We start from the raw sequence: 25,176 nt of genomic DNA on the forward strand, positions 1-25,176 counted from the left end.
ACCTGGTGAATGACCTGCAGAGAGCTGGGACCAAAGTAACAAAGGTCACCATCAGTAACACACTACAACGGCAGGGAATCAAATCCCGCAGTGCCAGACGTGTTCCGCTGCTGAAGCCAGTGCATGTCCAGGCCCGTCTGAAGTTTGCCAGAGAGCACATGGATGATACAGCAGAGGATTGGGAGAATGTCATGTGGTCAGATGAAACCAAAGTAGAACTTTTTGGTATAAACTCAACTCGTCGTGTTTGGAGGAAGAAGAATACTGAGTTGCATCCCAAGAACACCATACCTACTGTGAAGCATGGGGGTGGAAACATCATGCTATGGGGCTGTTTTTCTGCCAAGGGGACAGGACGACTGATCCGTGTTAAGGACAGAATGAATGGGGCCATGTATCGTGAGATTTTGAGCCAAAACCTCCTTCCATCAGTGAGAACTTTGAAGATGAAACGAGGCTGGGTCTTCCAACATGACAATGATCCAAAACACACCGCCCGGGCAACAAAGGAGTGGCTCCGTAAGAAGCATTTGAAAGTCCTGGAGTGGCCTAGCCAGTCTCCAGACCTCAACCCCATAGAAAATCTGTGGCGGGAGTTGAAAGTCCGTGTTGCTCGGCGACAGCCCCAAAACATCACTGCTCTCGAGAAGATCTGCATGGAGGAATGGGCCAAAATACCAGCTACTGTGTGTGCAAACCTGGTAAAGACCTATAGTAAACGTTTGACCTCTGTTATTGCCAACAAAGGTTATGTTACAAAGTATTGAGTTGTATTTTTGTTATTGACCAAATACTTATTTTCCACCCTGATTTACCAATAAATTCTTTACAAATCCTACCATGTGGATTCATGGATTTTTTTTCACATTCTGTCTCTCACAGTTGAAGTGTACCTCTGGTGCAAATTACTGACCTCTGTCATCATTTTAGGAGGGGGAACTTGCACAATCGGTGGCTGACTAAATACTTTTTTGCCCCACTGTAAACAGTGAAGTCCAGTGGAAACCTGTTTGATGTTTATGGATTAGCCTGTGTAAAAGTTGTGACAGGGCTTTTCAGCAGGCGTCATGTAGTGAAGGCAGGGAATTCATTCAATCAATTTCAACTCTGTAGATTTTTATTTATTATATATAAAAAAAATTCCCCCTCGCCCCTGCGGGCGGTTTATCCTTCAAGCTCGGGTCCTCTACCAGAGGCCTGGGAGCTTGAGGGTCCTGCAGTATCTTAGCTGTTCCCAGGACTGCGCTCTTCTGGACAGAGATCTCCGATGTTATTCCCGGGATCTGCTGGAGCCACTCGCCTAGCTTGGGAGTCACCGCACCTAGTGCTCCGATTACCACGGGGACCACCGTCACCTTCACCCTCCACATCCTCTCGAGCTCTTCTCTGAGCCCTTGGTATTTCTCCAGCTTCTCGTGTTCCATCAGTTTATCAGCTAATGCTAGCATGCACACCAGCTGGGTGAGGGGTCAGCGTTGTTAAAAGGGGTCAGCTATACTGACCTCTTGAAATTCTTCATAAAGGGCCATCTACTGTTCATGTGTTCAGCTGCGAGCTTGTCTGCTGTCACTGAAACTGTTACAAATGTGTCCAACTTAAGAGTCATTTTTATATCCGTTTCTTACAGCAGTAAGTCATCAAGACGTTTCACATTAGTTTTCCTCAGATCTTCCACAACCAAGTTAGGGTGCGCACACAGTAGAATGTACAACCCCAGCACATCCACACTTACCATGACAGCGGCTGTATGTAGAGTTAGTCGTCAGTAGTTGCTCCTCCTGTATGTAATGTGCACTTCAGCTAATTTTAATAATTGGATTAGAAAATGATTGAACTCAAATGTGTTTTCTTTGTCTTGGGTAGACTCTGACATACTCGTTCCTTGTTTCTCAGTTGTGCGTCTAAGTCTCCTATTTCTATTTTTATTTTGGTTTGAGTCTTTTTTTTATTAATTAAAAAAGAAAATGTTTAAGAAGAGTGAGACCAACCCTTTCAGCAGTCTGTACATAAGCTGAAGGCGCTGTCATATGTGCAGACATTTGAAGGAACGCTCATGAACCTTTAGTTTGCAGCTTCTCGTCTGCGTTTTGTACACAAACACATTACAATAAAAACTGCCTGCAGAGCCGGCAGAGAGAGCGCCAAGTATGAGGGAGTGCCTGATTTTCAGGGTCAGTGCTTGTTTGTCAGGTTTAATCTATCAGTTACTGGGCCAGATACATTTGGCCAGTGCTGACATGGGGCCCACTGATGGGATCAAGCACGCTGCTTCCACCACAGTAGTTTAGCAGCAGCAGTGTTCATACAGAGCTCCTTTCTATCATCCAAAACACTCCCAAATTAACAAATAATTTCTTCGTGAAATAAAGTACATCAAAGTTTAACGCTCCAAAGTCATTTCATATGAACTTCAAGCAGCAAGTCCTGGTGATGTTCCCACAGCTTCCCACGTTCAAGTAGCCAAATTGAAGCGTCAGGTAAGATAACCAGGTGTGCTTTGAAGAAGGGCTTCTGTGAAAAGAGTCGAGTGTAGCTGCATCTGTAGGGTGAAAACTGTGGTCACAGTGGCAGGTTAATCGGAGTCAATGGGAGTAAAACGTTGTAGATAAATTGCTCATTTGAAAACAGGTGAGGTTAATAAAGTGGTGGACATGATCAAATGTGTGTGTTTCTAATAAATATGTTGTAAGTTCATAAGAAAAGAGAGAAAGGGGGCGTGGTGAAAAGCTGTAGTTGACCTGACAACCTTCAACTTCCCACTAAGCCAGTGGTTCCCAAATTGGGGGGCACGCCATTGCAGGGGGTGTGGTATAAATTTTTTTTAAAAAATGCTTAGACGCTGCTGGCATAATGGACAAACGCAAAAAACACAGAGCAGGGGATGAAGCATCGGCAAATATTCTTCCACACCAACTTCTTTCTAAGCCAAAGACTAGAAAAGATGATGAAGTTTAGCATTCTCATTCCCAACGTGTAATACTGATGATTTGTCATGTGTGTCTCATATTAACACGAAAGGTACCCTTCAGTGTCCTGATGATATGCTTTGGATTCTCAGTTGAATCCAATAGAATTCAGCTAGTGGCGGTAACACGCTCCAGCATGTACTCCAGCCCTCACCTTAACCGTGTTTCATGATCAGAACATAAAACACATTTACATGTATAGATTCATTCCAAATGGCTCTCGTGTCTCCGAGTGCCTGACGGACGATTTGTCACGGCGTCGGGATGTGACGTGTTGCCTTTGGCTTCACCTGCACAACGATGAGGAGGAATTTGTCGTCTTTCTTCTCTGTTTTAAAGTAAAAACAGTATATTTTAGTTCAAAAGCTCTGAACCTGAGGAAACTGCTTATTGCATAGAAACTGCATACAATGCTTTGTTAGTGTGTTTCCTGCTTTTAATGTGGAGAAAATAACAGCAGTGCTGTGCAAGCATCACAAGACTGAAGCATGTGTGTTTCTCTCTGCAGTTGCCCTCAACAATCGAAATGGAGGGAAGGATGGTCACAATAAAACAGGAGGAACAAATACCAAGATGCCCGAGGGTGAGCTTCTGCTGCAGGTCAGTTATAAGATAAGATAAGATAAGATAAGATAAGATAAGATAACCTTTATTAGTCCCACACGTGGGAAATTTGTTTTGTCACAGCAGGAAGTGGACAGTGCAAAAGTTATGACGCAAAAATTAGAATACAATAAGAATAAATACAGTACACAGCTGTACAGAATAGAATAAAATAATATACTATATACAGTAGAATAAAATAGAATAAAAATATACAATAAGATAAAAATAGAATACGAATGCTATATACAACTGAGTAAAAATACAACGATGCCAGAAAGGATTATTGCACTTAGTATTATTGCATATGTATGGATGTGTGTGCTTGATCAGTTAAAGTCTTTATTATGGAGTCTGACAGCAGTGGGGAGGAAAGACCTGCGAAATCTCTCCGTCCCACACCGTGGGTGCCGCAGTCTCCCACTGAAGGAGCTGCTCAGTGCTGTCACAGTCTGCTGCATGGGGTCGGAGACGTTGTCCAACAGGGAACCACCAAAAGCACCATGACTACAACAGAGCAGCCCTTTATCATCACTGACCGTGTGCAACAAAACTGTGACGCCTTTGTCTATATTATTATTTATTAATTAGTCAAACATGTTGTCTTTAGTATTAGTTTGCTGTTAGGATTCAGTTCCAGGGATTCCCAGCTGGGAGCATCATGCAGGCTCTGGGACTCAGCTCTCGATGAGACTGTCTTTGACATTTTACTCTGTTCACGTGACTCATTGTTTCATTTTTGTACATTTGAGAACTGCATTAAAACGGCTGTGTTGCTCGTCTCAGTGTTGTTCAAATATGTTTGACTCCATCTGTGCAGGAATAATACGATTTAGCTTCTTTATACTTAAAAATACCTGAAGTTTTAAAACCACACTTGTATAAATGTTTGTGTGGCAGACATGTGTAAAAAAATGACAGTGACCTCTTTATGACAAAATCACAAAGTGTGTGAGGGATGATTCACTGCCATCCTCACATCGGTTCACACTGGTGCAACTAAACATCGCCTGAGCTGCTCAGCTGCAGCCAGCGAGCTGATGAGTAAAGGAGCAGTAATTTGCACTTTTGTGTCTTTGGGTCATGAGTGAAAACAGCGCTACTGTCATTCTCATAGCCACGAACAGCAGGAGGCTCAGTGTCTGTTGGAGCTACTTCAACGACGTTACTGCTCAAGTCTTCATCAAGTCAGTGTTTATATTTGGATTTCATCCATAAGCCAGCGCGTAGCATAAGAACTCGTTCCTCAGGAACGCATTGGGACTTGACAAATCGTCGGGATGTTACGCCTCAGGAGTGAGAACGGGCTGTAAATGCCTGGAGTGTTCCCAGGACTCACATCCACCAGGTTACTGGTTTGGTTAATCCACGGCCTCTTTATGGACCAGTTTGTGCAAATGTACTGTAAATATCACAGACTTCAGCTCTAATCAAATACAAATTAGGTGACCTGGAGAGTGTGACAGGATAATCTGATAGAAATGCTGTTATGGGATATTTTCTGGAATTTCAGGTAGAAATTATTGATCAAAAATCCAGTTTGACTTCTAACAGAAAGATAAGAGCTCTGTGCCGTCTGTGCTGCGTGTGTGAAGAAAGCTTGCTGGCTGCCGGAGCTTTTCGGGATCGGCTGCAGTCTTTGATTTTCCAGCCCACTTCCTTCCAATGTGCATCACACTGGCATTCCAGGAGAGCTGAGGAAACGGGCTCCTTTCTCCAACATTCAGACTTCTTTCACATGATAACTGTACGTTTCCCCAAACTGTTCGAAGTGAGAAATGAAAGGTCATTTGTAGATGAGTCAGGAGGCGGTGCTCCACAGAGAACTTGCTCCTCATGCTCCTGATCCTCAGAATAAGCGAGGAGATGAACAATGATGGTTTGTCTCCAAAGAATAGGCTTCTCATCTCCTCCACACATCACTCACTCACTTGGACACTAGAAGGGGGAATTATGTTAAAATGCTCTTCATAGACTACAGCTCTGCATTTAACACCATAATTCCCTCCACACTCACCACCAAGCTGGAGCATCTGGGACTCAGCTCATCTATGTGTCAGTGGATCTCCAACTTCCTAACTGGCAGACCACAGGCAGTAAGGATGGGCGGACATGTCTCAGCCTCCACCACTCTCAGCACTGGAGCCCCCCAGGGGTGTTTTCTGAGCCCCCTGCTGTACTCTTTGTACACATATGACTGTGTGGCCACTACCAGCTCCACCACCATCAAGTTTGCTGACGACACCGTCGTGGTGGGCCTGATCTCTGATAACAACGAGACGGCCTACCTGAAGGAGATTAGGAATCTGGAGAACTGGTGCCAGAGGAACAACCTCCTTCTAAACGTCAGTAAGACAAAGGAGCTGATAGTGGACTTCAGCACTAAGCAGGAGAGGAACTACCAGACCCCCGTCATCAACGAGTGCCCAGTGGAGAGAGTGGACAGCTTCAAATACCTCGGAGTTCACATCACGCAGGACCTGTCATGGTCCTGTCACATCAACACCGTGGTGAAAAAGGCCCGACAGCGTCTCTACCACCTCAGACGCTTGAGAGACTTCCAACTGCCCTCCAAGGTGCTCAGGAACTTTTACTCCTGCACCATAGAGAGCATCCTGGCGGGAAACATCTTAACCTGGTTCGCGAACAGCACCATGCAGGACAGACGAGCTCTACAGAGGGTTGTGCGGTCAGCTGAGCGCACCATCCGCTCCGAGCTCCCTGACCTGCACTCAATCTACAGCAGGCGGTGCTGGACCAAGGCCAGGAAGATGGTGAAGGACCTCAGCCATCCCAACAACAGACTGTTCTCTCTGTTGAGGTCAGGAAAGCGATTCCGCTCCCTGAAGACCAACACAGAGAGACTGAGGAGGAGCTTCTTCCCGCAGGCGATACGGTCTCTCAATCACACCACCACACAGTACTGACCCACACATATGGTTCTTACACACACACTGGACTTTCTGGACTTTGGTTTTGCACAACACTGGTCACTATATTCTTCATTTCCGGTTAATACTTGTACAGCTGCTGTTATTGTGTATATATTTATTTATATTTAGATTTCTTCATACATTCTTATATAGTTCTATATTGTGTATTGTGTATTTTGTTGTACAGTTATTTTATTTTCAACTTTAATTTATATATTTTATTCCTTCCTAGTTAAATTTACCCTTTTTAATTTTTCATATTTATTTCCTATCTTATTCATAGCCTTTTCCTTTTTTTGTTTTCTTTAGGTCACGAGCAGTTGTCCAAGCATTTCACTACATATCGTACTGTGTATGACTGTGTACGTGACAAATAAAATTTGAATTTGAATTTGAATTTGATTTCATAAAAGGAGTTCTTGTATGAAGCCTCTTCCTTTGCTGTTCTTCACATCAGATGGTAGTGAATTATAGAGGAGCCAGTCAATTATTCAAACAGAGAATGCAGGAAATATGGCAGAATTTAGTAATTGTGCTACTTTTCCCTTTTAGGCAATGTTAATAATGAACACAGTGAAGGTTCACACAACAGCTACGACATCACAGGACACAGGCTGCCTGCTTTTAGTCTGGAAACCAAGACGTACACAGATGATGCCTGAAGTAAACCCTGACAGCTCGGAGGTTAATGATACCATGAGGTGCTAACTGGTTTGATTCTGGATGATTCAGGAAGAGTTCAGACATGTTTGTGTCGCCCAGTTTCAGTGGCTGTTCATGCTCCCTGAAGGAAACAGGTCATGGGAGGGCATCAGCGCTGTGCTATCAGAGAGGAGTGTGTGCGTGTGTGTGTGCGTGTGTGTGTATCTTTGTGGGGACCAAAAAAATCCTGGTTTCCTGATGTGGTCTAAGAAGTCACCAACATAAAGTAAGAAATGTTGCGGTACGTTGGACCGAACCATCACAGTCCTGATGCAGAGAGGCGAATATGAACTGTAGAAAAAGTTCTTGTGTGAGTGGGAGACTGAGGCATGTTGTATAAAGTACTTTGACTGCTCGAGTAGAAAAGCACTATCTAGCATTTTACAGGCAGTCTTGTGTTGGCTATTCTTGTTGTTTCAAGAAATAACAACTAGAATAACGATACTGATCTTTTCATTTAAACTTTTAGCAGAAATCGAAGTGATATTCAAAAAGGAATTTAAAATGCAATTTTATGCAGGTTTCACAAACTCTTTGGTTCTGAAAGAAAGAAGTGCAATATCAGCAGAAAATAATATTTATATTCAACAACGTTAGAAAAAATGGACCCTTTTATTCTTAAAGCTGAACATAAACCGACTTCTTATAACGACGAACTCCTCCTGAAACGTTGGAGGTTTTAGCTCTTTATACAGCAAAGTCACAGGAGGATAAATATAATCATCAGGCGTTTGTTAAAACAACCCCGTCCCTCACCACGTGTGAACCCTCAAACTGAATGGTAAGATAACGACACTCATTTTCACTTTTTCACAAAACTCAAACATCACTACTTCCACGTCTAATTGTCTGTAATGGAGGCGGAGTGAACTGGATCCCACTCTGTGTCCAGCGGGTGCTCGCAGCGGGGGCGGGGCAGGTTTTCTCGGGAATCCCTACCTTGGTACAACACCTGGTTTGGCAGGACGTAGCGCGGCTCCAAATGCTTTCAGTGTGAACTCCAGACTGCTGACAGGTCTCGCACACAACAGCCGCTCTGTCACGTGACGCATACTGCTCCGACGTGCTGAGGTCACTACCTGGGTTACGCCATGTTGCAAGTTTTCTGAGGCTCTTTTGTGATATTTAATGGATCGGATTATATATTTTTTCTCCCCGATATCCGATCCAGTAATTTAGGTCAGGATCGGACCGATGCTGTATATTGGATTCTGTCTATCCCTAGAAAAAAGTCATGACCTCAACCCAGAACACCTTTGGGATACCGCGAGCCAAAAACTGGAGCTCTCACTGTTGTAGCTGCAAACATCATATTAAAAACGATCAATTAACAAAAGCATATCTTAGGTTTGAATGTTTGTGAATGCAGACAAGCTAATACTGTACTTTTTTCAATACAGCGTACATTCACTGTAATCGTCAAGACTGTTGTCACGCTCAGTCATTGCTCCTCATGCAGGACAGTTTCTTTGGAGGTCTGCACAGCCAGAGAGCCAGCACCAGTCCTCACAGAGGGCCCCCCCAAACCACAACCTCAGATCCACGTTTATTCCACCTCCCACTGTCTGACTAAAATGTTGTTAGATGGAAATGAACGAAAAGGGAAAAATAGAACATATTGTTGTACCTGTTGTTCGTCAATGTATATCCTCTAGTTAAAGTCACATCATTATGATCATGTTGGCTGATGACAGTCAGATGCTGCAGCACACGGATGAAAGCACAGTAATGAACCGTGTCACTGTCTGTGCATCTGCTTTAACAGGCTCTCAATGGATTCATCCTGGTTATCACTGCCAGTGGGACCATCTTCTACTCCTCTCACACCATTCAGGACTATCTGGGCTTCCATCAGGTATCAGTCTGTTTTTCACTCTAATTACATCCATTGATTGTCATTCCTCACTACTGAGAACCAGAAGCCAGAGTAGCTTAGCATTTAGGGAGGTGACAGGTTCTAAATGGGTGTCATTGTGACATGGTGGCATTAAGTAGGTCCTGGGTTCTAACGATTTATTCAATATTTTATATTGTATTGAAATACAAAAGTAGTAATTTTACAGGTGTTAGAGGCTCTGCTTCATCAGCTGATAAATGCGTTGCTTGCGTGCAACAACTGGCGGCAGCAACACGGGGGTCTGCGTCGATCCATTAGTATAGTCCCTGCATGCTAGGGTCACAGGCAGCTGCAGAAAGACCTATTTATAGCTTGGCCTTTTGTAGAAACCAGCGGCCACAACAGCATCCTGCAGTACACAGCACGTCTCTGCACCACTGCTCGCACAGTGTTACGTCCAGCTTTTAAGCACTATGTACAGGTGGAGCTTGCACCATTATTATATCTAATAGTAGAACTTCTGTGACAACAAAAATGTAATAAAAATGCATCTGTGGCATATAATCAGGGTTCTATATTATAGAAAACAAGGAACTCTGTTTAAAAGAAGTGCTGTGGGACTTCTGGTTGAGCTTTGATGGAGTGGGACGCGAGTCTGGGAGCTCCCGCCGATTTCGATTAAGTTGTTATTCATTCGCGCTTTTCGGCCATATTTCCAGTCCTGTTTTGGTTTGTGGATTGTTTTGTTGAGAAGTTTTACTCGGGCCTGCATAAAATGGCAGCAAAAAATGTTAAAACCCGCAGTACTATTCAAACACAACTGAGGCCTAGTTTGCAAACCGCAACCACACCCTCGAGTGAGCCGTCGTCTCCTGCAAAGCCCCCCTCGTGCCAAGCTAATCCTGGTATTGAAGCTCTCAAGGTCGAGTTGCTGGCTGAGGAAAGATATCGCCGACATCTTTAAAAAGGAACTTCAGGACACTCTGGGTGATGCTTTGTCTACCATTAAGTTCGACCTGCAGGCTGTGAAGACGCAGCTGGCGATCGATAAAGCTGCCAATGACGCTACCATGTCTGAGCTAAAAGGTACGGTGAAGGAGATGGAGCACGCACTTACTGTCTGCTCTGATGATATAGCTGAGATGAGAAACACTATCAAGGGCCTCACAGCTCATGTAGCCAAGCTGGAAAATACGTGTGAAGACTTGGAGTCCAGGTCGCGGCGCAACAGTGTTAGGATAGTGGGAGTACCGCAGGGCCCTGACACATGCACCACTGCTGCCGTAGCCTCCCTGCTAAAAGAAGCATTTGATCTGGGAAAGGAGCCGCTTTTGGATCGTTCGCACAGGACTCTCCAGCCCGCACCTAAGCCCGCCGTCCACGAGCCATTGTATGCAGGTTTCATTACCACACTGACTGTGTTGACATTTTACGACGTGCTAGAGAACGCCGACAGATTAAAGTTGGAGACCATCTCAGTCTTCCCCGACTACACCGCCAGGGTGGCACGGGCTCGGTCAGGCAGCAACTCCGTGGCATTGAAGGTGTTCGGTATGGCCTGCTTCATCCAGCGCAACTACGCATCACATATAAGGGTGTCGAGAAGGACTTTGTTTCAGCAGAGGAGGCCAGTGATTATGTCAAAACTTTGATCTCTGGGTGAGCCTCGATAGCCCCTCAGTTTGATGCTGTAATGCTGCTAAGGGTTCACGCTCTCCTTAGGTTTAACGCCACCTGTGCATTGTTTTCTTAGGCCGTTGTGCTAGTTATTGTACTGTTGGTGTGCTGGTTCCTTTTATTTTCTTTGTTAATTAATGAAACTGAATCGTGTAATATATACTTGAACTTCGGACCAGTCCGGCACAATCTTTTCCAAGCTGTGTATTTGTGTTCAGGGTTGGGTTGGGGGGGGGGGGGGGGGGGGGGGGGGGGGTTGGGGGGGGGGTGGCTGTCCCATTTCGGCTCTTCATGGCCACTGGCATTTTGGTTTGGTCTTTTTCTTCTTCCTTTTTATGAATGGTTAATGGCAATATAGACCCCAGCATTGCTGGGTCAGGCATGCCTCTTAGGTTCATTAGTTGGAATATCAGAGGTATGGGTAGCCCTGTTAAGAGATTTAAGGTTTTTACTCACTTGATACGTCTAAATTCTGACATAGCATTTTTACAGGAGACTCATCTTCGCATTAAGGATGATTATAGGTTATATTGCCCTTGGGTAGGTCAGGTCTTTCACCCAATTTTTAATTCGAAGGCTAGAGGAGTGGCCATTCTCATTAATCATCATCATCATCATCATTTATTTATTTATATAGCACTTTAAAAACACACCTGGTAGACCAAAGTGCTGTACAATACTAATATGCACATAGTAATAGACATAGCAATAAAGTTAAAAAACAATAAAAAAAATGAAAAAAAAATAAAAAAATAAAAAAATATATATTGTGTGCCGGGTGGCGGCCAGGAGCGGAGGCCCTGGCGGACTGACCCCCAGCTGCCAAGACTGGCAATAGGGACATGGAATGTCACCTCTCTGGTGGAGAAGGAGCCTGAGTTAGTGCGTGAGGTTGAGAGGTACCGGCTAGATATAGTCGGGCTCACCTCTACACATGGCTTGGGCTCTGGAACCAGTCTCCTGGAGAGGGGCTGGACTCTGTCTCAGTCTGGAGTTGTCCCTGGTGAGAGGCGGCGGGCTGGGGTGGGTATCCTAATATCCCCTCGGCTTGCTGCCGGTACGTTGGGGTTTTTCCCGGTGGACGAGAGGGTTTGTTCCCTGCGCCTTAGGGTCGGGGAACGGGTCCTGACTGTTATCTGCGCTTATGCGCCGAGTGGCAGTTCAGAGTACCCAGCCTTCTTAGAGTCCCTGGGGGGGTGCTGGAGGGTGCTCCACCTGGAGACTCTGTTGTCCTGCTGGGAGACTTCAATGCTCACGTGGGTAACGACAGCGAGACCTGGAGGGGCGTGATTGGGAGGAACGGCCTCCCTGATCTGAACCCGAGCGGTGTCTTGTTATTGGACTTCTGTGCATATCACAGTTTGGCCATAACGAACACCCTGTTCGAACATAAGAGTGTCCATAAGTGCACGTGGCACCAGGACGCTCTAGGCCGTAGGTCGATGATCGATTTTGTAATCGTATCAGCAGACCTGCGACCATATGTTCTGGACACTCAGGTAAAGAGAGGGGCTGAGCTGTCAACTGATCACCACCTGGTGGTGAGTTGGATCAGGTGGCGGGGGAGGACGCTGGACAGACCTGGTGCACCTAAACGCTAGGGGTGCAACGATATTCGTATCGATATTGAACCGTTCGATACAGTGCTTTCGGTTCGGTACGCATATGTATCGAACAATACAACATTTGGAATTTATTTTATCAATTTTCCTTCTGACGATGCTGTCTGTGTTGAGCGCTCAGTGAATCTGTGTTCGACTACTCCGCCTAGGCTGCACTGTCGAGCGCAGATCCACTGAGCGCTCCACACAGACAGCATAGTCAGGAGGAAGAGCACAGGGCAAGCTAGCGAGACAGAAGTTAACCTCTCAGCAACATGGACCTCCCCCACTCTCATTCAGATCTGGCGTTTGGAATTATTTTGGTTTTCATGTGACGTATGACCCTGAAGGTAAGCGAGTCATGGACTAAAGTAAAACAGTATGTTGGATGTGCCATGCAATGCTCGATTACATTGGTGTGAACTAGTGTGTTAGCGCAGTTAGCTCGTTAACGTGTTGGCCGTCTAGCCCCATGCACGGAGCGATCGGCGGTAGCTCGTTAACGGAGATTTGCCGTGTTGTGGCGTTAAGGTCATTTCAACGAGATTAACCTGAAAGCACTAGTGGGAACACAACGAATATGACTGCACATTTACGCCGACATCATCCTAGTGCAAAGACAAAAACAACAAGCATGCTACTAACTTTAGCCGAGTCATTTAGACAGCTGTTAGCACATGATTCTCCTTATGCTGCTGAGAATATAGCCCAGAAGAAGCGGATAGTATAGCTTTTATTTTGGAAAGAGACATTTCTCTGTAATAAACTCTCTTTTCCAAAGATGAGTGATTCCTCAATCAGATACAGGGCTTGCAATATCGCTAGCCCGACGTCCCGGAGCTAGCGATTTTTTCAGTCGGGCTACCAAAATCTATCTCTTCCCTGCCCGTCGGGCTATTGTAGGAAAAATATATGTCAATGCTTTTGCATTCTTTCAGAAATGTAGCTGGGTAATTATGTCATTGGCATCGGTGAGCCACTGTCAATATGTGACATATTGAAGTCGCGTTTGAATTTGCGCTTGTTTTTTTGCTTTCACTTTGCAATCGTGCGAACTGTGTATAGAGAGCAACAGCACTGATCTGTGAGTGATGATAATTTGTGCACCAATTCCTCTGACATCGTCTTATTAATCGTTAGCTTACTATGCAAACATGACAAGTGAAATCTCCCGCAACAAGCTTAAACATGTGAGAGGTTGATCGCGCAGAGAATCGCTGAGCTTATGTGAGTGAGTGTGTAAAAGCAGCAGGAGAAGTTATGACAAATCAGACTATAAGGCAAAAAGAAAGTGCAGCTTTATGGTTTCATGGACAAAATAATTTCTGTGGCTGCAATATGACGAGCTAAATAACCAGGGCTGCACATAAGTGGTCCGCAGGTGCGCATTCGCTGTCAAAATAAAAAACACGCACAAGAGTTAGGGTTAAATTTAAAAACTGTACTTTTGAGTTAAAATATATGTTTATAATTTTAATAAATGACAAATTAAAAAGGCATTTTTTTGTATCGAAAAAATATCGAACCGTGACACCAAAGTATCGAACCGAACCGAACCGTGAATTTTGTGTATCGTTGCACCCCTACTAAACGCGTAGTGAGGGTGTGCTGGGAACGTCTAGCAGAGGCCCCAGTCCGCGAGATCTTCAACGCACACCTCCGGCAGAGCTTCAACAGCATTCCGAGGGAGACTGGGGACATTGAGTCCGAATGGACCATGTTCAGAGTCTCCATTGCCGAAGCTGCTGCATTGAGCTGCGGCCGCAAGGTGGTGGGTGCCTGCCGTGGTGGACACCAGAGGTGAAGGGAGCCACCAGGCTGAAGAAGGAGTCCTATCGGGCTTGGTTAGCCTGTGGGACTCCGGAGGCAGCCGACAGGTATCGACAGGCCAAGCGGAATGCGGCTCGGGCAGTGGCTGAAGCAAAAACTCGGGTGTGGGAGGAGTTCGGAGAGGCCATGGAAAAAGACTTTCGGACTGCCTCGAAGAGATTCTGGCAAACCGTCAGACGTCTCAGGAGGGGAAAGCGGTGCTCTACCTGCACTGTGTATAGTGCTGGCGGAGCGCTGCTGACGTCGACTGAGAAAATTGTCAGGCGGTGGAAGGAATACTTCGAGGACCTCCTTAATCCCACTGACACGTCTTCCGAGGAGGAAGCAGAGTCTGGGGATGAGGGGAATGACCCGCCAATTTCCGGGGGCGAGGTCACTGAGGCAGTTAAACAACTCCTTGGTGGCAGAGCCCCTGGTGTTGATGAGGTCCGCCCCGAGTTCCTGAAGGCTCTGGACGTTGTAGGGCTGTCCTGGTTGACACGCCTCTGCAATGTTGCGTGGAGATCAGGGGCAGTACCTGTGGACTGGCAGACCGGGGTGGTGGTCCCCATCTTTAAGAAAGGGGACCGGAGGGTGTGTTCCAACTACAGGGGGATCACACTCCTCAGCCTCCCTGGAAAAGTCTATGCCAGGGTGCTGGAAAGGAGAGTTCGTCCGTTAGTCGAACCTCGGATACAGGAGGAACAATGCGGTTTTCGTCCTGGTCGCGGAACACTGGACCAGCTCTTTATCCTCTCCAGGATACTTGAGGGTGCATGGGAGTTTGCCCAACCAGTCTACATGTGTTTTGTGGACTTGGAGAAGGCATTCGACCGTGTCCCTCGGGGTGTCCTGTGGGAGGTGTTGCGGGAATATGGGGTGTCTGGCCCATTGCTACGGGCCATTCGATCCCTATACAACCGTTGCAAGAGCTTGGTTCGCATTGCCGGCAATAAGTCGGACTCGTTCCCGGTGGGTAATGGGCTTCGCCAGGGCTGCCCTTTGTCTCCGGTTCTGTTCATAATTTTTATGTACAGGATTTCTAGGCGCAGCCAAGTGGCGGAGGGCTTTCGCTTTGGTGGCCTCAGAATCTCATCTCTGATTTTTGCAGATGATGTGGTTCTGTTGGCTTCATCGGGTGAAGGCCTCCAGCTCGCACTGGAACGGTTCGCAGCCGAGTGTGAAGCAGCGGGAATGAGGATCAGCACCTCCAAATCTGAGGCCATGGTTCTCAGCCGGAAAAGGGTGGAGTGCCCACTCCGGGTCGGGGATGAGTTCCTGCCCCAAGTGGAGGAGTTCACTTGGGGAGAAGTGATGGGAGAAGGGAGCCGGAGATCGACAGACGGATTGGGGCTGCAGCTGCAGTAATGCGGACGCTGCACCGGTCCGTCGTGGTGAAGAGGGAGCTGAGTATAAAAGCGAAGCTCTCAATTTACCGGTCGATCTACGTCCCTACCCTCACCTATGGCCACGAGCTGTGGGTAGTGACCGAAAGAACGAGATCGCGGATACAAGCGGCAGAAATGAGCTTCCTCCGAAGGGTGGCTGGCCTCTCCCTTAGAGATAGGGTGAGAAGTTCGGCCATCCGGGAGGGGCTCAGAGTAGAGCAGCTGCTGCTCCACATCGAAAGGAGCCAGCTGAGGTGGTTCGGGCATCTGACAAGGATGCCCCCTGGGCGCCTCCTGGGTGAGGTGTTCCAGGCATGTCCCACCGGGAGGAGGCCCCGGGGCAGACCCAGGACACGCTGGAGAGATTATATCTCTCGGCTGGCCTGGGAACGCCTTGGTATTCCCCCGGACAAGCTGGAGGAGGTGGCTGGGGAGAGGGAGGTCTGGGCCTCTTTGCTTAGGCTGCTGCCCCCGCGACCCGGCCCCGGACAAAGCGGATGAAGATGGATGGATGGATGGATGGAAAATAAAATAAAAATGTCAGTTACCCACAGAGTTAAAAGCCAGGGAATAAAAATAGGTTTTTAATAAAGACTTAAAAACTGGCACTGATGCAGCCTGTCTAATATGGAGAGGAAGGTTATTCCAAAGCATCGGCGCGGCAACAGAGAACGCTCGGTCTCCTCTAAGTTTCAGCCGTGACTTTGGGACCGAAAGCAGCAACTGCTCAGCTGACCGAAGGGAACGAGTGGGGACGTGGGGCTTCAACAAATCAGACAAATAAACAGGTGCCAGACCATTTAGAGATTTAAAAGCCAATAAAAGGACTTTAAAACGGATCCTGAATTCAATTTGGAAGCCAGTGTAAAGAGGCCAAAATCAGAGTGATGTGATCAAATTTTCTTCTACCAGTTAAAAATCGTGCCGCAGCATTTTGCACTAATTGCAGGCGTGACAAAGTGCCCTGCCCAACCCTTGTTAAAAGAGAATTACAATAATCTAAACGTGAGGTAATAAAGGCATGAATAACGCTTTCCAAGTCACGCTTGGAAAGAAAGGGCTTAACCTTTGATAAACGTCTGAGGTGATAAAATGCTGATTTTACCACCCCGTTTACATGGTCATCAAAGGTGAGTGCAGAATCAATTTTAACTCCGAGATTTGTGATCGAACTCTTTAGTTGGGAAGTCAAAGCTGCAAGATCAACATCCAGAGTATGAGAAGAACGATTTGGGCCAAATAAAATTGCTTCTGTCTTCCGATCATTAAAATTTAAAAAGTTGTTTGCCATCCATGCTTTGACATCAGTAAGGCAGTCAAGCAGAGGTCCAGTTGGGAGACTATCAGAATGACTAAGAGGTAAGTAGAGCTGGCAGTCATCTGCGTATAGATGGAATGGCACTTTATGCTTTCGGAAAATCGCGCCAAGGGGCAAGAGGTACAATGAAAACAATAACGGCCCAAGAATAGATCCCTGTGGAACACCCCAAAGCAGAGGGGCCACAGAGGATGAAGCCGACCCCAACTTAACACAAAATGTCCTATTTAAAAGATAGGACTTTAACCACAAAAGTGCCGAACCAGTAATTCCCACACCGTGCTGTAAGCGGGAGATCAGCAAATCGTGATCCACAGTGTCAAATGCAGCTGTCATGTCCAACAAGACCAGCACTGCATATTTACCACGGTCTGTCGCTATCAGGATGTCATTCATAACTTTTACGAGGGCTGTCTCCGTGCTGTGGAATGGCTTAAAGCCGGACTGAAAGATTTCTGACAATTTAGAGTCATTCAAGTAGTCCATCAACTGAGTATAAACAATCCTTTCCAGAATCTTACTAAGAAAGGGAAGCTTAGAGATCGGTCTAAAATTTGATATGACTGAACTATCTAAGCCTGGTTTCTTAAGTAAAGGATGTATGACTGCTTAAATTCCCTAGGTACTTGACCAGACAAAAGACTAGTATTAATAATGTTCAGAATGTGTGGTCCGATGATAGGAAATACCTTTTTAAGAAAACAGGGAGGAACAACGTCATTTGGAGAGCCACACGGTTTAGCATTCAACACAAGTTTCTCTAAATCAGATAAAACAATTGGTAGAAAAGCAGAGAACAGACTTGAGCAAGAACCATGCATGGCTGGGTCAGCAATAGGTAGAGTCGGAGGTCTCAAACTAGCAACCTTTTCCACAAAATAATTAAGAAACTTATTGCACATAACCGCAGAAGAGTGCAAAAGAATATAGCCTTCCGGATTAAGTACAGAATTTATAGTGTTATATAGAACACGAGGGTTATGCGAGCTGGCAGCAATAAGTTGAGAAAAATAGGAGTGCTTGGCAGCCTTTACTGCTCTCTGATAGACTTTCCAGCTAGTCTTAAGAGCTTCCATAGAGACGCACAGCCTATCTTTTTTCCACCGTCTTTCACATCTTCTACATTCTTTTCTAGCGGCTCTGGTAAAATCAGTTAGCCAAGGACTAGCCTTTGGCTTGCATTGTCTGAATATAAAAGGAGCGACAGCGTCGAGGACAGATTTACAAGCAGAATCCAAACAAGAAACTAATCCATCTGAGATGGACAACTCAGGAGGATAAGAAATAAATTGGTCAAACAATATGGAAAACCGCTCGGCAGTATCTGAGCCAAAAGCACGATAACATCGAGCAGGTACAGCACGCTTAAGAACAGGATTAAAAAGAACAATATCACATAAAATAGGCATATGGTCAGAGAACACCGCATCCTCGATAAGTACGTTTTGGACAGATAAACCATGTGATAAAACCAAGTCCAGTGTGTGACCACGTTCTTGAGTGGCACCTTTAACAGACTGAATAAAGTTAAAAGAGTTCACTAAGTCCAGAAAGTCCTTAGCCAGGGGCTTCCCCGGGCAGCAGACGTGTATATTAAAATCACCAAGTAAAAGGATCTGGTCATACCGTGATGCACAGTCAGCAAGAAACTCTGAGAACTCGGATAAAAACTCCTTGTTATATTTTGGGGGCCGATAAACAATCGCACACAACAGCGAAGACGAGTGGCCCAGTTCGCACAAACAGAGTTCTGGTGTGGCGTGTCGATGGGGATAGCTGCTTAAAGTCAAGATGTGCCTTAAAAACAACAGCTAGCCCTCCTCCGCGACCAGAAACTCTCGGAACACTAAAAAAGGCACAACCAGCCGGCAGTAATTCAGAAAAGGCACTTAACTCACCGGGTGGAATCCAAGTTTCAGTCAAGCAAAGAAAATCCAGTGCATGGGAAGCGAAAAATTCCTTCAAAATGAATGTCTTATTTGCCACCGATCTGGCGTTAATTAATCCCAACCTGAGAGGAATTGGCTCGGGAGCTTCCGAGGCAGCAACAACCAGATCCACAGGTCGGAGGTTTGTTTGGTCCACTCCACGCCAACGCAGATGTCGGAGAGGAGAGGGTTTTGCAGAACCCTTCTCGAGAGATCCCACAACAGGAACCAAGCAGGAGTCCACCGGGTCCAAAGCACGCAACGGCACCAAGAGTAGCGGGCAGGATCGACAAATTGAGCGAAGCTCATGAGGAAAACAAGAGATCCTGAGTCTCAGTTTGACAAGGCGACCTCCACGGTTACCTCGTCTCCTGCGTCGCTTCCGCACATCCAGTGGCAATGGTAAGGAGCGCCAGTGAGGTGGTGTTACTTCCAAATCGGGAGGCAGAAAGCCTTGGTTGTCATTTCCAAACCGAGCTAAAGCTTGGGTAGATGAGCCTATTTCCAATAATGTCTGGCGATCATAAAACAATGCAGGGCTGACATGTTGCACAAAATTGACTAAAAACAATAAAATAAAACAAATAGAAGAGAGCGATAGACGGCATGCCAAACACACAGGCGCCATCTTTTAGCACGTGACACATCTCTCACTCACATTAATAATATATCGCTGATAGGAACGGCAGATACATCATTGTTGCTGGTACCCTAATGCAGAAAAAGGTTTTGTTGGTATGTGCCCTGAATTTTGATGGTGCTGAATTCGCTAATAGATTGCTGAGTAACATCCCCTTTCTGAATACTCATTTGCTGATCCTTGGTGGAGACCTGAATTGTGTTTTTGATCCAACCTTGGATCGATCTAGTCCTCGTAATTTGACTCAATCATCTATGTCTAAAACATTCTCAGATTTTATGAAACAGAATGATCTTGTTGATCCATGGAGATTTCGCACCCTTCATTCAAAGAATTTTCATTTTTCTCTCAGGTCCACCAGTCTTATTCCAGGATTGATTATTTTTTCATCGACAGAACTCTTAATTCATGTGTCAATTCTTCTGACTATTCTGGTATTGTAATATCTGATCTTTCACCTCTGCTATTGGATGTTCAGCTTTCTACCTATAAACGTAGTCCTCCACTTTGGAGGTTTAACTCTGAATTTATTTCAAGCTCTATTGAGGAGTTCTTGTCCTTCAATCAGGATGATTCAGTTTCATATTCTCTGCTATGGGAGACTCTTAAATGCTACCTGAGAGGTCAAATTATTTCTTACTCTGTTCGTGCTAATAAAAAGATTAATGCCAGGCTTAAAGAACTTATAGCTGCAATTAGTAACCTTGATCACTGAACCCTTCTCCAGAATTACTGAAGCAGCTCCTTGATTTGCAAGCAGAGTTTGATCTTATGTCAACCAAAGAGGCTGAGCACTTGTTACTACGCAGTCATGGCTCATATTATGAATACGGTGACAAGGCTAGTCGCTTGTTGGCACATCAGCTACGACGTCAGGCCTCCTCACAAGTGATGCCCAGTATTAAAAACTCTTATGACAATATCACTACAGATCCCTTGGAAATTAATTCTACCTTTAAAACATTTTACTCTTCGTTGTACAGGTCCGAATTTCCCACAGATAAAGCTAAAATGAATGAATGTGCTTCTGAAGAGCAGAATGGCTTCATAAAGAGACGGCAACTGTTTTTTAATACCCGTACACTCTTTAATGTTATTTACTCAAAGCATCTATCTGAATTTCCCGAACTTGTGATTTCTTTAGATGCTGAAAAGGCTTTCGATAGGGTGGAGTGGGAGTACTTGTTTGCAGTTTTAGAGAAATTTGGTTTTGGCGATAAATTTATTTCCTGGATTCGGCTTCTTTATTCGTCCCCTAAAGCCAGTGTTCATACTGATGATGTTTACTCTGATTATTTTGCGCTGGGTCGTGGTTGTCGTCAAGGTTGCCCTTTGTCTCCCTTACTCTTTGCCGTTGCCATCGAGCCTCTGTCTATTACATTGAGATCTTCTTCTGTATTCAGGGGTATCATCCGTAATGGAATTACACATAAAGTATCATTGTATGCAGATGATTTGTTATTATATATGACTGACCCCACACGCTCCATCCCTGCTGTTTTAGGTATTCTGGAGAACTTCAGCTTGTTTTCAGGTTATAAATTAGATTTAGGGAAAAGTGAGTGTTTTCCTGTTAATACGGCAGCACGTCAACTTCAACAGTCCAATCTACCCTTTCGTCTCAGTCCATCTGGGTTTAAGTACTTAGGGATTAACGTGATTCGTTCTCTATCTGGCCTTAAATCAGCAAATTTGTCTCCTCTTATACAAGGATCACATCTGATATTCAAAGACAGGGTAATCTCCCCCTTTCCTTTAATCGGTAAGATTAATGCTGTTAAAACCAACATCTTACCAAAATTTTTATTTCAGTCGATTCAATTATTTGTGCTGAAACATTTTTTTGTTTCACTGGACAAGATTATTGGTTCTTTCATTTGGGGAGGGAAGCCACCCAGGGTTTCTAAAACTTCACTGCAGAGATGCAGATTTAGTGGAGGACTTGCATTACCTCATTTTCTAGCCCACTACTGGGCCTAAACTTTGCTACTGGCTAAAATCTTCTGGTTCGTCGTGGTGTAAGTTGGAGCTATCATCATGTAAGGGCTCTTCTTTACCAGCTTTGCTCTTTACCCGTAAGACCCTCTCTGTACACTGATAATCAGGTGGTTCTTAACACACTCAAGATCTGGTTTCAGTTTAGACGGCACTTTAATTTTGTAATGCCGTCTTCCTCGGCTCGTCTAAGCAACAACCATTTGTTTCCCCCTTCACTCTTGGACTCGACATTCTCAGTGTGGTGTGACAAGAGTATAAAACAGTTCAAACATTTATATGTGGATGGTGTCTTGGATAGTTTTGCCAACTTGTCTTCTCGTTACGATCTCCGTATCACCCATTTGTTTCGCTATTTTCAAATTCGACATTTTGTTGCCAAGTGTTTCCCAAATTTCCCCTCTTTACCTCCAGAACAGCAGTGGGAAACCACGTTATCATTTATTCCTCATCACAGAGGAACCATTTCGAAACTCTATGATACTATCCTGTCTTTTAGTAACCACTCTAATGTTAAGCTTAAGTGTCCATGGGAAGGAGAACTAGGAATTCAAATACATGAGGAGTCCTGGGAACAGGCTATAGCGAGGGTACGATCTTCCACCTCCTGCGCTCGTCTTGGACTTATTCAATTTAAGGTCATACACAGGGTGCATTTCTCTGAGTCTAGACTTTCTGAATTGTATCCAGAAGTGGAAAATAAATGTGATAAACAGAGATGGGCAGTAACGCGTTACAAGTAACGCGTTACTGTAATCTGATTACTTTTTTCAAGTAACGAGTAAAGTAAGGGATTACTATTGCAAAAACGGTAATTAGATTACCGTTACTTTCCCGTAGGAACGCTGCGTTACTGCGTTACTAAAACCGTGACTTTTTGCGAGAATGTCTCACGACAGTGACGTAAGCGAGTGTGACGTTAGTGACAACAGCTGTGTGCAGATCAACAATGGATCATATATCGAGTGCAGAGAGAGTATGAGCGTGCAGCGTTTAAAGCGTGGAAGTACTGACCTTACTTTGAGTTTGATTCCATAAAAAGGGACAAAAACATTATTGTCCGCTGTGCGTGGGAAGAAAACTTTTTTTTACAGAAAAAACCCCTAAACTTCTGAGCAAGCACCGAGTAGCTACGACGTAATGGGAAACTCACAGAGAAACTCGCGGATTCTTCCACTGACCGTGGCACACCTGCACCAGGGTAAACCTCCGCCTACCCCACTCCTGCTTTACAGGTGAAAATAGAGCAACAGGACCGCTGAGTCTTTGACTTTATTTATTTTCTGCTGTGTTTTACTTGCATCTATTTGAAAGACTGAGTGTAAACACACAAAATATTTTATTTTATGTGCTGGAATGTGCAGAAAATAGGTTTAAATGTTAAACTAATTTCTTCCAGTCAGAGAATGTTGCAGATAATTTAATGTTTGCTTGATGCCTAAAGTTAAAAGATTAAAACTAATAAAACAAGTTAAAAAATAGACTTTTCCATTTGATTACATTTTGTATGATGGATTATGCAGAAAAAGTAGAATTGGGCTGAAAGATCTATTTATCACCTATTCAGGTTGTAAATCGTGTTTTTAAAAAGTAACTAAGTAACTAAGTAATTAATTACTTTTGAAAATAAGTAATCAGTAAACTAACGGGATTACTTTTTTGGGAAGTAATCAGTAATTAGTTACTGATTACTTTTTTCAAGTAACTTGACCAACACTGGTGATAAATGCCACGGCTCTCCTTGTCACCTTAGCCACATGCTTTTTCTGTGTCCTGAGCTACAAGGTTCCTGGACTGGGTATTTTGCTATTATGTCAGCTGTTCTTGGGGTAACTCTTCATCCTTGTCCTCTGATTGCTGTATTCAGGATTCCTGATCGCTCACGTACACTTGATTCCACACAAAAGGATATTATAGCCTTCACATCCCATTAGCGAGACGTCTAATATTGTTGCATTGGAAGTCTGTTAAGTATCCTACCTACTGTTTCCCAGTGCCTTAAAGATGTTGTGTTTTTTTTTAAACTTGAAAAAATTAAATATACGTTGAGAGGTTGCAAAAAGTGCCAACCCTTTATTTCTTATTTTACTAGTCTAGAGGTAGTGCCTGTCTAAATGTACTTCTGTTACTGTTGCATTGTTTTAGAATGCGTTTTTGTTTAGTTGTTTTTTATATATATATATGTATAGTAGGGGTGCAACGATATTCGTATCGATATTGAACCGTTCGATACAGTGCTTTCGGTTCGGTACGCATATGTATCGAACAATACAACATTTGTAATTTATTTGATCAACTTTCCTTCCGACGATGCTGTCTGTGTTGAGCGCTCAGTGAATCTGCGTTCGACTACTCCGCCTAGGCTGCACTGTCGAGCGCAGATCCACTGAGCACTCAACACAGACAGCATAGTCAGAAGGAAGAGCGCAGGGCAAGCTAGCAAGACACATGGACCTCCCCCACCCTCATTCAGATCTGGCGTTTGGAATTATTTTGGTTTTCATGTGACGTATGACCCTGAAGGTAAGCGAGTCATGGACTAAAGTAAAACAGTATGTTGGATGTGCCATGCAATGCTCAATTACATGGGTGGGAACTAGTGTGTTAGCGCAGTTAGCTCGTTAACGTGTTAGCCGCCTAGCCCCATGCACGGGGCGATCGGCGGTAGCTCGTTAACGGAGATTTGCCGTGTTGTGGCGTTAAGGTCATTTCAACGAGATTAACCTGAAAGCACTAGTGGGAACACAACGAATATGACTGCACATTTACGCCGACATCATCCTAGTGCAAAGACCAAAACAACAAGCATGCTACTAATTTTAGCCGAGTCATTTAGACAGCTGTTAGCACATGATTCTCCTTATGCTGCTGAGAATATAGCCCAGAAGAAGCGGATAGTATAGCTTTTATTTTGGAAAGAGACATTTCTCTGTAATAAACTCTCTTTTCCAAAGATGAGTGATTCCTCAATCAGATACAGGGCTCGCAATATCGCTAGCCCGACGTCCTGGAGCTAGCGATTTTTTTCAGTCGGGCTACCAAAATCTATCTCTTCCCTGCCCGTCGGGCTATTGTAGGAAAAATATATGTCAATGCTTTTGCATTCTTTCAGAAATGTAGCTGGGTAATTATTAGGGCTGAACGATATATCGCATTTGCGATAATATCGCGACATGATCAAGTGCAATTTTCTAACCGCAAAGGCTGCGATTATACTCTGGACATGTCCAAATTCATGGGCTGCATCCTCCTGAGGCCGCATTTGTAGACCGATTACGTCACAGCGACGTGCCGAAGGCTGTCCAAATTACTACCATATCCCAGAATTCATAGCGCGGCCCAGCCAAACTCCAGTTTCCAGCAATGGCGGCCGCTACTAAGTTTTAAAATTACTCATACTAATCTTTCTGGGTCACAAAATAAACTTTTAACATATTTTCAGGCGAGAAAGTAGTTGTGTAAACATCAAATATCTGCTCGGTTTATCAAGATATCCCATATTTGCAAAAGTGCTTCGACGTTTTCAGAGGCGTCTGCTACCCACCAGCTCGACAGCTAGCCGGGAGCTCGAGGGTTACTGATGCGGCCGAGAACGGCACAACTCCCGGCACATCATTTTCAGATCACCGCGGAGTTTCGCTGCTCGGGTTAAACGTAATATATAAGTCACTTAGACAACCTACAAATGTTATTGTTGGGCTTTTTTCAGTGTTTTGTTTGTTCGTGAGTAAATCGGTTTGGCTGAGATTAAAGTTATTAGATTAGATAAAATAAAACTT

The 25,176-nt window shown here is 44.8% G+C and overlaps 1 protein-coding gene across 4 annotated transcripts in view; it reads left to right on the top strand.

Moving 5' to 3' along the window:
- Positions 1 to 25,176, top strand: part of LOC101487738 (aryl hydrocarbon receptor) — a 67,228-nt gene that overhangs the window by 14,027 nt on the left and 28,025 nt on the right. For all 4 annotated transcript variants that reach the window (XM_004571563.4, XM_004571562.4, XM_076875405.1 and 1 more), the window contains 2 exons: positions 3,475 to 3,566; positions 8,970 to 9,059. In XM_004571563.4, coding sequence (XP_004571620.1) covers positions 3,475 to 3,566; positions 8,970 to 9,059 — 182 coding nt within the window. The remainder of the gene's footprint in view (positions 1 to 3,474; positions 3,567 to 8,969; positions 9,060 to 25,176) is intronic.

The sequence above is a fragment of the Maylandia zebra genome, linkage group LG16, assembly GCF_041146795.1.
Source record: "Maylandia zebra isolate NMK-2024a linkage group LG16, Mzebra_GT3a, whole genome shotgun sequence".
Classification (NCBI taxonomy): Eukaryota; Metazoa; Chordata; class Actinopteri; order Cichliformes; family Cichlidae; genus Maylandia; species Maylandia zebra.